We start from the raw sequence: 18,966 nt of genomic DNA, 5'->3' as shown, positions 1-18,966 counted from the left end.
AAAGTTACCGATGGACTTAAGGGTGAAGAAAAATCTAGAAACTGACATTCCTGAGCAACAATGCAACATTACACACTCATGATTAAGTTGATGAAAACTGTCATTGAGTTAGTCTTAAAACTATTTACAGACAAAAACAAATATGTAGATATTCTGGAGAGACACTCTCCCTTTGCCATCTAATAATGATGTTTCACTGATCAAGTTGAGCTGAAGGTCCAGCAGTCAGTAGGATCAAGTTGCTCAATGATCTGAATTTTAACTGAAGTTACGCCAGTTAGTGGAAGGAAGATGGTCTGTTATCTGAATGTCAGCTCTTCTTGAAAGAAACAGATTCATGAAATAACGATGAGAAGAAGCAGCAACAAAACAGATGTGATAAACAAACCTTAGAAAAGAAAGCTAAGATTCACTGCAGGGTGTGTGGAATGTTACCAACAGTGGAATATTTTACATGTTGCTTTCGTCGAGGCTGAGTCCATTTAAGATTAATGCGGTGCATGGTGCTTCCTGACTCATTGAACAAGACACACAGTAAGACAGCAGCTCTGCAGCTCCCTACTGCCTTACATGTACAATAGGAGTGGCAGAGGCTCTGTGAGGCTCGTCTCCTTCTACAGGGGTCACCACTGCAACCTGAGCAGCCGCTTCCACTAGTTGTTACACAGGATGTTCTTACATCCATCACTGCTGCATTGAGTGATAAGCCGGTTTAAACCTTAGTTTCTAACTGTCTTTCTAATTGAGCCTCTGATTCTATGTGAACAGAGAATCAGAGGGAAGTGAGGTCATTCTAGGAACATCCGATCTGGGTACCAGCTCTTCAATGGGAACAAACAGCAAGAAGAATGACAGTTTAAGAGATGAATAGAGAGATAAACTGGTGAGCATGGGGCTGCAGGTAAATGGTGTTATAGTTCAGGGCTACGCTGTCCAGGTTGGGTGTGAGTTAGTGAGCTGGATGAAATGGTGCAAAAGGAAAATAGATGTGATGAAGCAGATGAAGGGAATGGACATGTTAAGTATGTGATGTGGGGCATGGTGTCAGCCACAGCAATGAAGAATGACAGATGCTGGTGGATTTGGCAAAACAGATGGAATTAGCTATTGTGAACACGTACTCCAGGAAGAGGGCAAATAGAGCACGGCAATGAAGAGTACAAGAGTGGAGAAGGAAGCACACAGAAGGGCAGAATTCGTTCTGAAGACATTAGTCACTGAAAAGTGGCATCAGAGGAAAGTGTAAATTGGCAATAGCTGTGGTATTTTACAGCATAACTTTGGAAGTCCAAAACAGGAGGAATACAAAGTATTGTGTGGAGGTTAGAAAAGAAAAAAGACATTGGGAGAGCAGCCAGAAGACCAGAGAAATACAGCAAAGGTTGTGAGAGAGACAGCTTCGAAGGTTCCCAGGTTACCGAGTGGTGGGGGTCAGCTGGGGTCTACAACCTGTGAGGAATACTAAATATTGGATTGAAGATTTAAGTACACTGAAGGATAAAATACTCTGCACTGTGCCTTTGTGTAAGACACATTAAAGTACAAACATACCCTCTCCATACATGTTGTAGTAGAAGTGTAACATGCAGATGGTGCTGGATTGTTTTATGTTTGGACTTTCCAGTGCAGCAGGGCTCAATTCTTCCCCCGTGTCAGCCTCCACTGTCATGTACCAGCCTAGAACAATCAGATCACCACTCATTTATGACTCTGCTGGAAAAGTACAGCACTGCAGATTCTACTAAGACAAAAGAAAATAGTACGAATGGAATGTTACTTTATTTCTTTCATATGTGATGTTAATGTTCAAACAGCATCAGCAAAGATTTAGTTTTTCTTTGGTAACTTTGCTAATTAAAATGACATAAAAGTGTAAGATACATTAAAATCATGTGAACCCAGCCCAAGCTGGAGGACAACGAGCAGTTTCATATATTGCTTTTTTCTCATAGTAACGAACCTCTCTTCATAATGGTCAAAAGTATATTACAGGACCATCAGAATAGTCAAAAGATCCAAAATGTTACTCTGCTGAGACTGGACGTAGGCTTTTGCAAAAATTCTCAAGAAAAACTGAAAAGTATGTTCATTTGTGTTTTGACTGCATTGATTGTTTCATCGTAAAATAATGGAGATAACCCATGTCACTTCAAAGAAAGGCAGTGTAAAAGAGAATCTCTCTGTGGCCTTACCCAGCTTACTGCCCAGTGTGTGATCCACAGAGGGTCCGGTATTACCAGAGGAATTCCTGCCTCTGACCCACTTACTCTGACCAGAACTCATGTCCACCCAGTCACATGTGCCATTTTCAAATGAACAGCCCACAAACCCTCCACTCGTTTCATTCACTGAAAGAAAAGGGAAACAATCTTTGATCGAACTGGCAGAAAAACACTCAGATGTGTTTGGATGGAAGAAGAAAGAAAACACTGAGCGGCACCCTGACAAACTCCCGAGGTGAGAGTGATGTCATCAACAGCAATGGATCCTCCGTTGATTGACTCTGCCTCAATCAACAGCTGAATAGCAGAGATAAAATCATGAATTCACTCAGCCATTGCATCACTATAGTTGAGTTGATAGCAAAGTTTGACATTGGTGGTACCTGGAAAGGTTGGGGTGTCTCTACAGACCGAGTCACCCTGCTCCAGCTGCTCCCGCTGCTATTACTCTGGAATATCACATGAACTTCTGATGGACCCAAACGTCTGAAGACCCGCAGGGTCCCAGAATGACTGAGAAACAAAGGTTGTATTTCTCTTTCATATGTGAGAAAAACATTTTTATTTCCCTTTTTTTTTTCTACTTTTTTGCAAGTGATGGTGAAAGACAGAAGAAAAGCAGACAATCTGGGTTGCAAATGTCAACTATAATAAAACTACTCTTTTCCTTAACTTTATTTACAGGTCACATTTACAGGTTTTGGAACAGAGTTCAAGTTGTCCTGTTGCTTCAAACTGTGTGAAGAAATGAACTCAGCCACAGTTTTCTGAGTATTGCACAAAGTGACACAGGAAGAAATGAGAGAGGAAGCTAACCATGACAAACAGGATACAATGAATCTCCACTGACATTTAGATAATCAGCTGTATTTATTTGACTGACCTGTTCTCCATGTGGTACGATAAAGTCAGACAGAAGCCGGCATCTTCATTGTGGATCCACTCAGATGCAACCCTGTTGAGACTTTGATGCAGTGCTGAGCTCAACAAGAAGTGACCTACAATGGAAAAGACGACACAACTGAGCATACGTTTTGCTGTGTTGAGTCTTTGGACAAGACACTTTGCTTGAATTTGCACCAGTTGGCTCAGCTGTATAAATGAGTTCCAGCAACTACTGGGGACTAATCTGCGATGGACTAGAGTCCCATCCAGGGGAGTTATAAACTCTCACCTGCTTCGCACTACGAAAACTGGAGATCGGCGCCGGCCCGATAAGCTCTCATGGTTGGAAAGTGTTCAGTTTTTTTAGTTTTTATATATCTTCAGAGAAGATAACACATACAATTAATTGATTATAATGCAACACTTTATTTTAGATTTCTTTGTCGTCAGTAGTATTAAATATTTCTAAATAAAAAGGTATGTACTGTGTGATGAACAAGTTTTCATTGTCAGCCAGTAGCTGGCTGCTCTCTGCCAGGACTTCCTCCCCTCACGGCGCTTTAAATGATTCAAACTGTAAGTGCCCTCAAATCAAAGCCAGCTGGGAAAACCTATAACTTCCATTGATTTGTAAGTCAACTGGTTTCATGTTTCAAACAAAAGTTATTTTGTGGGGGTGGGAGGGGTGACGCCGGCAGCAGGACATAACTCAGGCACAAAAAGAGAAGTGAATAAGTAACATGCAAAGTCAGTCAAACAACCGCAGCAACAGCTTGCAACACGCAGTTTTTAAGATAATTAACTCCCAGGATGTTCGTCACATTTAGAGATGTCAAACGATAAAGCCATGCTGTATGGATGGTGTGAGCTACTATTTTAACTGCGATAATGCCCATTTCTGCTGTCCATATTCAGCATAGCAAACATACAAAACAACTTTAACAGTTATCCTACATTCATTCAGGGTGTCTTGTTTTGTGTCTCCAAATTAACTTTATTTGGTAACGTTTATCTTTAATTAACTTTACAAATTCAATAAAATAATTAAATCTGAATTAGGATAAAAGAAACCTAATTCAGAGAAGATTATTTCAATTCATGTCAAAATAACTAAAACTAACTCAATGTTGGCCCTTTGCATTTCCTAATTTTGCAACATTCTCACACAATGGCATTTTTAAATCTGCAAATGTTAAAAATTCAAAAAAAAAGGTTGCCTATGATGAGAAGGGCCAAACCAACCACAACCCAGTAACAGATGGATGTAGAAACCAGACAAGACAAGACAAGACAAGACAAGACAAGACAAGACAAGACAAGACCAGATCAACATTATTGTCTGCCCCAAGCGGTGACATAAGTTTTTCTTTATCAAAGCGCCAAACAATAAAATACAACACATATTTTAAACACACTTAAGACAAATGTACAGACATGAAGGAAATGTTAAACAGGATAAACGTTTAGACGGGCTATTGCAGCTGGAATGAAAGATTTTTTTATAGATGTTTTTGCAGGCCAGAGGGACTTTCAATTGTCTGCCTGATGGGAGTAGGAGTGATGGAGGGGTGAGAAGCGTGATGGTCAGAGTGAGAGGAGTGATGGAAGGGTGTGATGGCGGGGTACGAGGAGTGATAGACAGGGTGAGAGGAGTGGTGGAGGGGTGAGCGGAGCGATGGACACAGTGAGAGGAGTGATGGTCAGAGTGAGAGGAGTGATGGAGGGGAACGAGGAGTGATAGGGCGAGCGGAGTGATGGAGGGGAACGTGGAGTGAGAGGAGTGGTGGAGGGGTGAGAGGAGTGATGGTTGGAGTGAGAGGAGTGATGGAGGGGTGTGCTGGAGGAGTACAAAGAGTGATAGACAGGGTGAGAAAAGTGATAGTCGGAGTGAGATGAGTGATGGAGGGGTGAGAGGAGTGATAGACAGGGTGAGAGGAGTGATGGAAGGGTTGAGAGGAGTGATGGAGGGGTGTGCTGGAGGAGTACAAAGAGTGATAGACAGGGTGAGAAAAGTGATAGTCGGAGTGAGATGAGTGATGGAGGGGTGAGAGGAGTGATAGACAGGGTGAGAGGAGTGATGACACGGTGAGAGGAGTGATGGATGGGGTGAGAGGAGTGACGGACAAGGTGAGAGGAATGATGGACAGGGTGAGGAGTGATGGAGGGGTGAGAGGAGAGATGGAGGGGTGAGAGGAGTGATAGACACGGTGAGAGGAGTGATGGATGGGGTGAGAGGAGTGACGGACAAGGTGAGAGGAATGATGGACAGGGTGAGGAGTGATGGAGGGGTGAGAGGAGAGATGGAAGGGTTGAGAGGAGTGATGGAGGGGTGAGAGGAGTGATGGACCCTCAAAATCAGTGTGGTTTGCAAACAAAAGGCTGGTGTCGATCTCTGTTCCTTAATATTTTAAAACTTTAACCTTCTTCACAGACCCACCCTGGATAGTGAGAGGTGTAAAAAAAGGGTGTAAAGGCTGTTTTCTGCTTGACACACGGGCGTGACGTGCAGAACGTAGACATGCGGAATCAGCATGAGAGAATGTGTTGTCATTTATACTACACGTGGCTCCCGCTCCCAAACTGCAGGGGGCAGTGCACTGCAAACACACTTCCACTGCAGTATTGAACTAGAGCAGAAGAAGTGGACTTCACTTCGACACCAGCAGGTGATCCTACAAGGGGAGCATGCTACTATTGTTTTGAATTACATGTTCCCTCTGTTGAAGTCTGACACTGAAGCAAGTTGGCATCTATGAGTCAAATCTTGTGTTTTCAGTGTTTATGTGCAGCTTAATGCTTTTTGTGTCTTTAAAACCAAGTCTTCAGTCCTGCTCCACTTCAGCACCGCCTTTCTTTCCGCACGTCTCTGTTCGTCTAGTCTGGCGTGGTGGCGGCTGAAATGACATAACACGGAGCCGTGTAGAGCCCGCGGACGCATCAAGCATAAAACAGCCTTAAGAGAGTTACCTCTGCCCCCACAGCACAACTCCTTTGTTTTTCAAATGTTCAGCTCGAGGGAGTTTTTTTATTCATCCATGAAGATAGCAGAGGGCTAAAACCACCTTGCTAATATTGTGAAGGTCAACAGTTGATCAACACAAAGAGACAGCCACACACAATCACACTTGAAGCCCATGTTAAGTCAGAATATCCGTTAATAGGCGTCTCTTAGCATTGGGGGAAGAAGCTTCAGTAGCAGGTGAAACCCAAACAAATACAGAGAGAACATGTCATTGCCACACAAAAAGGTGAAGGTGTGTAATAAAACATCAATTATACTCTAATTAATAATATATAGACAAAATAACACCAAGATGGCCCGAGATTAAAATTAACACGGGGGCAAATTTCAAAAGCACAATTCTTAAATTTGATTCAACAATTATACATGACAGATTTTAATCTTGTGTTTTCTTTAAGTATGTTCCCTTCTCACTTTTGTACAGTCCCAGATATCTAAGGTCCTACCATTGGGATTTCCAGTGGTGTGGTCGGTTGGTGGACCTGGAAAACCTCCTCTGGCCAGCACCCAATCAGGGCCGTCTTCATTGAGGATGTTGACCCAGGTGCACTGCCCAGACTCGAAGTCACAGCTGGCTGTGGGACTGCAGGCCCCTTCCGTCACAGAATAATCATCAATTTTCACTGTAGAGTTGGTGCCTGGCCAGTTGGCCTGAAACACTACCTGATGAAGAAACTCTCTTGTAGGGTGAAAGCAACTTCAGAATGCATTTTAGTTATAAGCTGTGAAAGAAAAGCCTTCAGGTTCATTAAGTACATACTGTGATAGAAAAAACACAAAACATTGAGAATAATATTAAAACATTTACATTGAATTTTAGAGGTGATGAAACCGTGACTTCTGCAACCTCCCAACCTCCAGACGGAATTCCATGTGACTGCCAAAGAGCATTTTCCAACTCTCCACTTTGTATTACATGGACGGTAAGCACAGCCAATGGATCTGCAGGTAACCAGTACCTGAACAAACAAAATGAATTCATCACAGTCAAGTGTTCATGGCACAAGTGTTTATGGACATGTGTGATGGCATCGTTGGACTTACCAAAATCGTACACACATCTCTTTGGTTGGCGGGTACTCTGGTGAGAGCAGTTGAGCAACTTCATCCCATTTTGAATGTGGCGTTGGTGCCATGTAATACCCTACCAAATGAAAAGAAGGTTTTCATAGGCACTTAAATCCAATTGGTGTGTTACGACTTTTTACTCATTTTGGTAATTATGGACAATAATTTTCACTTCATGTTCAATGGTGTATAGATTAGAGATCCAAGATCTATAAGGACTCTAAGCAAAAGGGAAATGAGACTAAGTAAAAGGGAAATGAGAGAAAGTTGTGCAAAGTTGTCCCAACTACATTTTCCACATCCATACTGAAGTTATCACCAACCTCAAAGGAAGCTTGTTGATAAAATACATTCATATGTGTCAGTGACACTTTGCAAAGTGTATTAATGAAAACACAAACAGTTCATAGTTTCAAATTAATGTATAGTACAAATTGCTGAATAAATATAGCTATTTAATACATTTTTTCATTTTATATTTTATTCTTTCCAAACTGCTCACAGACCAAACCAGAGATACAATCTCATCTGGCTTGTTTTTGCCAACCGTTGCAGATTCCAGGGTGATGTTCCTGATGGACCTGAAATCGGAGTCACCTTCATTAGATCAACCACTTCAACGGGCTCCGGTCAGTGTGGAGGAGTAGTGGCTCTACTTTCAGTCTCCCTGTCGTATTGCGCTCCGCACTCCATCACGAAGAATGAGGCCAGCAACAACTCTTGAATCTGCAATCTCATTGCTTTGGTCATGAACCGGAGTGTATGGGAAAGAGATGCATGCATGTGGTGGGGAGGCACAGGCTGACTCCGCTGCACCCTGATTACACAATCCTTCACAAACTATGCTGGTATGCCAGACACTGAGAGCATGGTACTATCTCTCTCTGTCGCCAATCAAACGTTTCAAACACTTTTAATAAATGACCCCTGACTTTCCATAGTTTAGCCAATGAGGTGGGTATTGAAACCTGTTCCATGTTCTCAGCAATCTTACAATAGCAGTGAAAAGGCAAATTGTTTCTTAATAAAATATGCATCAAGTGGTCTACAATTTGTAGATGCATGCTGTCTGTTGCGTTTGTTCCCCTTTTCATTCACTGATTTGACGATCTTTAAACTTTTTTTCATCACTTTTGAGTTCTATCTTTGCCAAGCTCTCGGAGAATCTGTCATCATCATAACTGTCTTGCATTTTAGAGACCATCTCCAGCCCTCCCTGAAGATAAACGATAACGGTCGCACTGTATCGGCGCTTATTCTGGGCCAGGGAGGGTAGTGTCCCACCAGTGTGTGTGTGTGTGTGTGTGTGTTTTGGGAGGATACTAAGTGCTACGTCTACAATGGCCCCTGTGGTCAATAACCAATGTTTTCCACTATGCCCGATGAGTCCTGGGGGGATTCTGCACGTCCGTCGGACTGATTTTCACCCATGCAGGTGGAGCAACCAAAAGAGTCCTGACGTCTGGCCAGACACCACCCAAAGACACGGGCCACAGGATGTGACGTCCAGACACCCGAAGGACCGCCGAGAATGGCCGCTAGCCTGGAGACCCGGAGGCACAATGGCCTCCACCCCCAAGGCCCCCGGCTCCCACCTAGAAAGAGCAAGGCAAGGGGCAGCCCCCCCCGACTATTCTGTCTATCTCTCAATGTGTAAAGAATTCTGATGAGATCTGAAACAATCCATTAATTGCTGCAGAATAAAGGTTAACAACCTGCTCTTTTGGGTTCATATATTCGCAGTCTCACAGTCTGTCACGTCACTGTTCTGATGGAAGGTGAGCAACTGCTCCATAAACCAGGTTGGAAATAAATAGTGAGGTGTTGGGTCATAATTCGAGATGAAGAGTTGTTAAAAACTTGTACTATGCTGACTGGAGTATTTCCTCCTTGTAAGAACTTCCTGTGCAACAAGATGAAGGCTGGAGGACAGACAAAGAGCTGTCCCCTGATCCTTCAGGTTGGGCTCAATATCTGCATCTGGAATAGGCTGATTATTGCAGACAACACAGTTGGTGGTGAGACTGCATCTGATATGCTCTCTTGTTAACCAGAGGACTGGTTTATGTCCATTTTTTACTGAGCAGAGTTCATTTACACACTTGTTGTGATCAGGCGTCCGTAGTAGAGTCAAAATGTCCTCACTGAGCATGTCTGTTACAAAGTGTCACCATATGACGCTTCACGTACACAGTTGAGAGAAAAATGTGGCTTCCAAAGCAGGATTTGAAGATTCAGAAGAAACACTGAGTTGTATTTTCCCGATCAGATTTTGAACAAAGAGAAAGTGTCTTTGTGTTTCACTTTCTAAAGAAACACAATTCAAAAGAAACTGACAAATCATCTTCAATAATGGCCAGAGGTGGACACAGTCAATGTTCTGCCACTCTGGTCTTCATGGAACTGTGATGAGAACACGGTTTGAAAACTGTATATTTCATCCTCACCATTATCAGTTCCATAGGTGTGATCCACATGGTCCTTTGTCCCCTTCCTGCGAACCCACCGACCTTCATGATCAACACTGTTCTCAAAGCTGCATAAACCGGAGTCGAACCCACATACATCTGGAATTAAGTTTAAATAGGAAAAATGACTTTTTCAGCACATTTAGGAACAATGTGTCCATCAGACAGTGTTTACGTACTCTGATCAGGGCAAACTCCTTCTCTCACAGTAATGTCATCAATAGCTATAAATCCTCGGCTCTGGGTGTCTCTGTGACCAGCAAACTTTAACTTAGGAGGAAAAAAATACATTTTAAGAAGAGCAAAGGCAGATAGTTTAAGCAAGTCAACTTGTATCAGTAATGCAAATTTGCTTTCAGAAAAGAAGCATTTAATGAATCAGAGAGCAGATTTACAACGACGAAGAAAAAGACGAAGAAGAAGAAGAAGAAGAAGACGACATTTTATGTGAAGATGTAGTTTCTATGAGCTCTGCTTGATAAGAATATTTTTCAAGTAGTTTTCTGTCTCTTCTGGCTCCCTGGGAGTTTGGCTAAAGTACCAAAGACTCCAAAAGTAATCCTGTTTTAATCCGGAAGGGCGCGTAAGCTGTCCAAAATGCTAAAGGATTCATAGCCAAAAGCAGGCCAGGATTCCTCAGAGTCTCCTGGCACAGATAGACCAGAGCGGACGGAGACCAGAGCAGAGCGTCGGACACCAACGCAATAATGGCTGCCTTCAAGCCAACTGAGCATCGTGTGCTCAGATTGATTCACCTGTGTTGGTGGCTGCAGGTTAATTGCACAAGAAAATAGTAAATTGGTTGCTTGACCTGAGAGCTGAAATCCTCAATGTGTGTTCAGATCTTATGAAAGTAACTGATGATATACAGAAAAAAAAGCACAATATTTGCAACACATATTAAAGAGGAGAGAGCTAAGCGCTATGCTAACTGGGTCATTCGTGACCGCATCACTTCATTTCATCTTGTTGATAAAACTTTCAGCTCGAATGAAATTTGTCCTCTGTTGAAACAAAACGGCATGAACACACATCGCATGTAAACATGCAAGACTTCCTGACGTGAACAGTCCGCCGCTTACATCACATCTGGTTCTGTCCTGGGACTCAGTACAAATAACGCTATTCCGGGGTTTTTTTGTGTGCCTTTTTCACTTCATTTTTTCTATACGGGGTATAGTTATTTACAAAGTACTACTTGCATTTAATTATCTGGCATACATTTTGGATAATCAGCCGGGGTATTTTTTGGCATCATAAGCACCAAAGAGAGTGCAAAAGTAATTTTCCCAAATACCCTTTGTGTCCTTGGTTCATTTATATTAATCGTGGCAGAAATTGTAACTAAAGTAGCAGCCAACTTACAAATGTGTTCTGTTTCCAAGTAGTTCATATAAAATACATGTAAGGTTTGCGTCTTCAGATTAATTGACATGAAGTGATACATAATAGTATATCACATTTACATAAAGAAATTTAAAAAAATATTTAAAAGAGGTTAGCGCAGTATGACAGAAAAGTACCTAAAATAAGTGTTTTACCCCGCTTGTGTTGTTGATGCGAATGGTAACTTGAGCATTCATCCACTCTCTCTTCTGGGTCCCGTGCTGGGTCCAAACTAACTGTTCATGTGATTCCTGGAACAAAGCAATACAAAGGTTAAATGGAGATGCTGAGAGCACGGTGTGGAACATGAGCTTTTAGTGCATACCATCTGAATGAACAGATCCAAGGCTGATACTGAAGGCCCGAGCATGAAATACCAGAACTCCACACACATGTCTAAGGAAGGATGGCTGATGGGAACAGAAATGGTGGCCTGCTCTACGTTTCCTTTGGCAGATCCATTCAGTAACAGAAAAAATCCTTGGCAGAGACAAAAAATAAATAAACATGAACAGTCTATGAAGACAGTTATTTACATACATTGTTGTTATTGTATTGAACTTTCACACACGTCATCACAGTGATGAACATAGTTATTTCATGAATTGTCAAAAAATATCTCTCTTTGATTCCAGCAACTATACATTGTTGTTACATCGTGGAACATTGTTTAATAGGTGATATGATCGTTAACAAAAAAGACTAGAAGGAAAATTCTCAAGCATCATATCACTGTTAGACACCTTAGAAAGTATCATATTGGACTGATTGTAAGACGATCCACAAGACTCCTGTTTAGCCAAAAAGAAAAAGGTTTGCAGAGCCAATATTGTTTAGGAACAAAAACAGTATTTAAATAAAACGATCAATGATATTTTTAAATTGTTGCTTTGTTAATACATGAGCATACTTAAGACACAGATGCTCCATGTGGCCATTTTCCTGTATGGAAAACGACACCTGTCAGGCTTTTTCCGAGAAGTTTTGTGCCTCAGTACAACATACAGAGGAAGTTCAGTTCTTTCTGTGAGAAATTCAATATGACAGAGACAAGGCTTCACTCTCACTGGAATGAAAGTGATGTATGTAACTACGGTTCTATGAATCCCGGATGACCGCCAGACGAGGTGCTTTAAGCAGTGGATTATCATCCTTACGCATATGCAGGTTGAGAATGTTGTTACAACAAAGTTACTTGTCACCTACCGGTGACTGACGTGAGTCTATGAAGTCATGTGACACTGGAAGTTCACTCCCTTAAACTTCTCACACACAACGATTCCGAGGGACTGGACACTCTGGCGATTATCCAGGATTCATAGAACCATAGTTACATACACAACTTTCGTTCCATGTCATCGCTTCAGACCGCCAGAGGTAGTGCTTTAAGCGCTGGATGACATATAACAACAAAGTACCAAGGAATCACCAACTCAGGAAAACTCCCAACTCACTACCCAGAAGGGTACTGTCTCACAACCCCCTCCTCCACCATATTCACTCTGTAGAATCTCACAAACGTTGTCTGAGGCTGCCTCACAGATTACATCCAGTGGATCCCGACTTGATGCATCCCAGGAAGTTGACAAGCTCCTCATCGAATGACAGTGTACCCCAGCCGGCAGCATATGCCCCTGTGATACATAGGCGTGCCTAATAACTTCCACAACTCAATGGGAAAGGGGTTGTGTAGAGATAGCCAGATCCCCTCAAATGCCAGCTTAGGGCTCAAATGGAAAATCCTGAAGGGCCTCCAGCACCATGGACAGGTCCCATGTTGGAGCCATTGGTCGGCTAGGTGGGCGGAGTCTAAGGGCACCTTTCAAAAAAAGCTCCACACTTCTGTCACTGCCAATCGAAGCACTATCAATGCCAGCATGAGAGCATGAAATGGCAGCAACATACACCTTTAGTGTGGATGGAGGGTCCTGTGACTGCAGTGTGGAGGAGACAGGGCAATGTATGTCGTCCAAGCCATGACCCCCGCACCAGTGGTAAAACTTTTTCCACCCGTGTGCATACAGTCACTGTGTAGTTCAAATCTGGCCCTGAGGGCCGGTGTCCTGAATGTTTTAGCTCTCTCCAAACTTCAGGACATCTCAATCTTATGTTGATGTCATCATCAAGCTTTTAAAAAAGCTCAATAACAAGCCCCTCATTGCATTTAGGTGTGTTGCAACAGAAAGAGACCTAGAACATGCAGGACGCTGGCCCTCAAGGCCCGGAATTGAAAACCCCTAATGTAGACAGTGCACAGAAATTAATGATTGTAAATGCTACGTCCCATCATAGTCTCAGGAAGTACTAGAGGTGATCGGGATCGGGGTGCAGAATCTTCCCCCAGAACTGGAACAGATGATTGGACGGTACACACCTGTGCAGCATTGGAAACCATGTCCTGGCAGGCCAAAATGGGGCCACTAGGATCAATGTGTGTCTGAACAACGGTCAGAACCATCAGGAAGATCAGTGGGAATGGTGGAAACACTCCTAGTAGAGTTCTGTGCCAGCTGTGCTCCAGTGCACCCAGACCGAGAAAACTGACATTGTCAATGATGAAAAACCACAGTGGACAATGCGTGGAGTCCGCACAAGTGAAGAGGTAGACATCTGCCCTGCCAAAGGTCTGCCAAAGCCGGTCTAATACTTCCGGGTGAAGCCTCCATTCCCCTGGCAACAATGACTTAATTTCTCTTGTGCCAACTGCACAGTCAGTCAGCATCATTGTGAGGTTGTCTACTTCACCAGACAACCTGCAGGATTCCTTCTTTCTCTGCCTCGTCCTCTGACAAGGCTAGGTCTCCATAGAAAAGTGCTTACGGTCCGGAGGCTGTACGGGAGGCAGATGGCCATACAACACAGTGTCCCATTTAGGTGGTTCCTCAACAATGGCCAGGTGAAAGGCCCTCATGGACCGGAGCATAATCATGCAGTTGGAATAGGCATTCTCTGAGGGGGCCTCCCGAAGGTGGTCCACACCTAGGCAGGAGGGATACTGCTCATGGCCATCCTCTGGTTGTAGTGAAGCCAAACAATCCCTACAGGCCAGACGCTCATGCATTGTAAATATTTTTTTTATTTTTTCAGGGAAGAAAAGTCAGTCAAGAAAGAAAAGCTGTATTGTACGTAGAATGACAATCCTGCGCTACTGTGTCAGGTCGAGCCGAGAACGCCACTTGTAACTCCAAAATCATGCGCGCGAGTATCTTCTTGTTTCAAGACTGAATGCAGTGTCACGACCTGGGTCGAGCAGAGAACGCTACAAGCAATGAGTAACAGAAAAAAAATTTGGTTCAGCTGTGCCAACCGTCTGGGCTAAAGTATGTTGGAGCTGCGCTGCTGAAACTTTGGCACTGTCGTGTGATGCGCATACACTTTCCAGCTCACTAATGACTGTATCAGTCATATTTAATTATATGTAGCATATAACGTCACTACTGTATGAGCCCCGCAGCTCGGTAACATGTCAGAGGGCAGAGTTACGTGATGTACCTGAATGCATCACTCAAAGCTGTCAGCTCCTGCAATTAAAACCAAGCCAACATCGCGACCTGGACACAAACGTTCTCTTTTATTACTGAAACAGTTCAGAGAAATATATTTCTGAAAATATTTGAAGTGAAAAATAAAATGTGCACTTGAAAAGTTAAGTGTGCCTGCTGTGATGGGGCGTGTTCTTTTTCGGCAGTTGGCTGACGTCACAGACTAACTTTTCTTCTTGTTTTTATGGACTCTTAGAGGAGCATGCAAGGGCCTTAACCAGTCTGTTCAGTCTGATCCTGTCACTGACTGTAGCAGAGATGCACCAGCAGACCAAGATAAGTGCTTCCAAGAGTTCCACGACATGCAGCCAAGAGTTGTGCTATTGATGCCCCCCTCTCTGCTGCTGTCAGTGAGCAACCCCTACAGCCGGACCCCTTCTTTCAGTCGCAGAGAAATGACAAGGGGATTTCATTCCAGAGACTATTATCCACGGTTTCCCGTTGCTGAGGGATTTTTCACTTCCCATGGCCAGCATGTTTGGGAGCACTCACATCTGCGAGAGCAGCTTTTCAACTATGAAGCACGTTGTTAAATGAAAAGCCTGACAGATGAAACTCTAATCCAGTTTATGCAGGTGGCTCAGAAACATTTGTCCTAATGAGAAAACTGTGGTCTCCCCTGCTGCTGCACAATATTGTCAATGTCAACTTGTGTGCTTCCAATTTCAGGCAACGTCTTCTCAGGACCTTTCTTTACACGTCATGTGTAGTAGGATGGTTGTGTAGAAATAGATCAAATGAACCCATTGCAAACATAAATCTTATTTGTTGCACTCTGTGTTGGAGTGCATTTGAATGTTAAAAAGTGTTAAACAAGTACAACAAACATTGATGATAGCCACACTATATGTTACTTTTCTTTTTTTTAAATAAAATGATAAAATAGAAAATTTGTTCATATGAAACAGAGTATGATGAAAGTTACAGTTATAGTTGCCCTACGGCAGGAGTGAGGAAAGCAATGTGGTGCCCTCGCTGCCATTAACGTTGCCCTTCCCTGGTCTATACCTTGATTATTTTCGAGAGTATGATCATACTGAGGTCCTTCCCATTGTTGGTCCACTTGAATTCCTTGACTGAGAGTCCAGTGTAAGTCATTGTTGCCATGGACCCAATTGCAAAGACCTGTTTTGGAAGAGATATGAGAGTATTGAAGAGTATGCATTATTTGAAACTTTGTTTCCCATCCAGGGTGGTTTCACATCATCGCACAAAAGCAACTCTGCCCCAAGTTCTTGATGATTTTTTTATGGCTTATGGCAATGGCATGATTAATCCCTGCTCATGTCCTGTTAGATCTCAGTGCTGCATTTGATACCATTGATCAGAACATCCTACTCCAGAGACTGGAACATTTCATTAGGAGTAATGGTACAATACTAAAGTGGTTCCAATCATAATCACAACTTATCCTTCAACTCTGACATTCAACAAGTCTTCAGACTGCTTTCATTCACTTGTAATGTCACAGTGACACTAAGAAATGAACCCATGCATTTGTTACTTCTAGATAAGACTATCCATCCATCCATCCATCCATCCATCCATCCATCCATCCATCCATTCATCCATTCATCCATTCATCCATTCATCCATTCATCCATCCATCTTCTCCCACTTATCCGTTTCTGGGTGGCGGGGGTGGCAGTCTGAGCACTGTCACCCATTCACATTGCACCGATCAAGAACCTTCCTGCAGGTGGTGAGCCCACAGGAAGGTGGCGCCCGGCGTGGGACATGAACCCTCTACCTTGAGATTGCGAGTCTCATGCTCTACCAACTGAGCTGGCCGGGTATTAGATAAGACTAGTAATTCCCTAATGATTATATATATATATATATATATATATATATAATCATTATTATTATTTTTTTTTTTCTTTTAACTTATAAAGTTCAGTTAGGGCTGTAATAGTAATGTTTCACTACTCTGACAGTAGAACTGAAAGTTGGTGGTCTGAGAGCTCCTGCCCCCAAATACACTCACCTGCAGTATCTATGACTTTGTCATGACATCTACTAGTTGCCTTTTGCAAGTGTCAACCCAGAGAAGAATTTCCTTCTGGAATTAATTATGTTAATCTATTCTATTCTATTCTATTCTATTCTATCTATTTAAAAAAAAAATAATTCTCATTGCACTTAAAAATGATTGAAGACATCAGATATAAGGTAAAAAGTGCAACTCTATTGCTGTGATTGTCCCCAGAGTTAAAATGCTTATAAACAATCCCAAAATCAAAAGTAAATGAGGCTCTGTCATTCAATAAACTCAAGTTTAATACTGGATCCAAGCAAAAGTGCAACAGCTTTTTCACATTCCATTCTAATGTGAAAAATGCAGAAAAACTTTGGGGGAAAAAAAAAAAGAATTTGCAAAATAAAAATTGTTTTTAGTTACACATTCGATAAATCGATTTTTTTTGCCCAGCCCTACTAGGGGCCATTCAGGGTTACTAATGAACTTTTATATTCATGTTTTTGGACAGTGGGAGGAAACCAGTATACCTGGAGAACCCCCCCCCCCACACACACACACACACAGCATATACAAACTCTACACAGAAAAACCTGCTCGGTCGCCAGTCTGTCACAAGGCAAAGACATATAAACCACACACTCACATTCACACCTGGGAGTAACTTAGCATCACCAATTGACCTCACATACATGTTTTTGGACTGTGGGAGAAAACCGGAGGACCCAGAGGAAACCCACGTACACACAGGAGGAACATGCACATTCCACACAGAAAGGCCTGGCCGGTTTTGAAACAATGCAGCTGACCACTGTGACACTGTGACACTGTGCAGCCTGAACGTGTTGTATTTTGCGCTATGCAAATAAAATAAAATTCAATTTAAGTACAAGACCTAAGAAAGGGTACCACTCCAAAATGTCTCATATGTATAGCATATCATGGAGGGAATGCTTCATGGAGCCACTGTAGTGAGTGCATGATGCAACTGGCCTTTTTCAAAAGTGCAGTCCATGGAGGAGGCGGGAGCAGCTGTGGTCGTGGTGGTAGGAGGAGGTGTGGTGGTTCCAATGAGCTCGTCACAAGACTTCTTTCGATTGATGTGGATGTCGTCGAGTGAAATACTTCCCTTCGCTGATGGTGGAAGTCTGGCTTGTAAAACAAGCTGTGGTAAAGGGCAGTGTAATTAACATTTGATTGGTCTTTTTTATATTTTACAATTGTGACTATTTCACCTGGTGAGGGCCTGATGAGCTGTAATCTAGCCTTTCTCTGATCCAGGATTGATTGTTAAATCCACTTGTATTCCACACTTGGTGCAGCCCAGAGGACTCATTGAGAAACAGTGCCAGAGTCAAGTCTGATGGACCTGGAGGTGCCAAAAAAGAATCATCCGACAACAAATGAGTATTTACCAACAAGGAAAGAGATCGACCTTGTTGATCATAGTTTAGAAATGTAAGGCCTTTCTTGGTTTCTTGGAATTCAAATTTCCAAATCAATATTGACTAGAATAGTAGAAAACATTCTCCTATTTTTTTTTAGCAAGCAGAAACTAAATATAATTACACCAATTTTCTCAAAAAAGACTCAAAGCTGTATATTTGGCTGAGTTGTATCATTCTGTTTACATGTTAACTTTTTTCTAATAGAGTGAGTGGAAGTTGTAAAGTGGGTCAATTTACACATAACCATGCTCACTGATGTTACACACAAAAATATCTCCAACATTAAATAAGAGCTAAATGTTGCTTAATTCTCTTAATTCATAAAGAGATCAGGAGAGGGTGTAAAACGTCATTCTTTACTTGCAAATTATCACATATTACCTGCTGATGTGTGTGGATGTGACTCTCATCTCTTATCTCCAGTTTCTACCGTGTTTGTTTTTAAGCATTTCTTTTTTATTTACTGAAAATATTACTGCTCCTCCTACCTCTGAACAACATCATTATGACATCAAAATGAAAATGATCGAAGACACAATTGGTTTATTTTTGTTCCACATAATACTGATCAAATTCACAATAATCTAATTATAAGAGGCAAACAAACATCCATTAACCATTAATATGACTGTACTCACGATTCAGAAGCCAATTTTCACTGAAGTGCCACATCTCCAGGCAGGCCTTGTCCACAGCTGCCATAGTCTCACTTTCCAGCTGAGCAACTTTTTCTGAATTGGACTCGGCAGATGTGAAAAATGCGAAGTGGCCTGTAGATAATAAATCACAAAGAAAGAGAGTATGTTCTTGGGGATTTGCTCTTCATCCATCATCAAGTAGCTTAGTGGAACTAAAATCAAATCACTCCCGAGTGTAGTTCCTTACCTCGAGCCGACTCTGTGGTGTGATCCCATTGTGGAACCAACTGTCCGTCACTACTGCCCGAG

At 42.4% G+C, this 18,966-nt stretch overlaps 1 protein-coding gene across 1 annotated transcript in view; it reads right to left on the bottom strand.

Annotated features, from left to right (window-relative positions):
- The window catches only part of LOC308109304 (MAM and LDL-receptor class A domain-containing protein 1-like), a gene marked incomplete at its 5' end in the record, with an annotated part of 53,222 nt that extends 34,501 nt beyond the window's left edge, over positions 1-18,721 (bottom strand). The window contains 2 exons of the mRNA XM_080462785.1: positions 6,576-6,722; positions 18,658-18,721. Coding sequence (XP_080318911.1) covers positions 6,576-6,722; positions 18,658-18,721 — 211 coding nt within the window. The remainder of the gene's footprint in view (positions 1-6,575; positions 6,723-18,657) is intronic.
- Between the last annotated feature and the right edge of the window lie 245 nt (positions 18,722-18,966).

This window comes from Lipophrys pholis, assembly GCF_963383615.2.
Source record: "Lipophrys pholis genome assembly, chromosome: 1".
NCBI lineage: Eukaryota > Metazoa > Chordata > Actinopteri > Blenniiformes > Blenniidae > Lipophrys > Lipophrys pholis.
The sequence above is the reverse complement of the archived record's forward strand: the minus strand, read 5'-3'. Positions and strand labels throughout refer to the sequence as shown.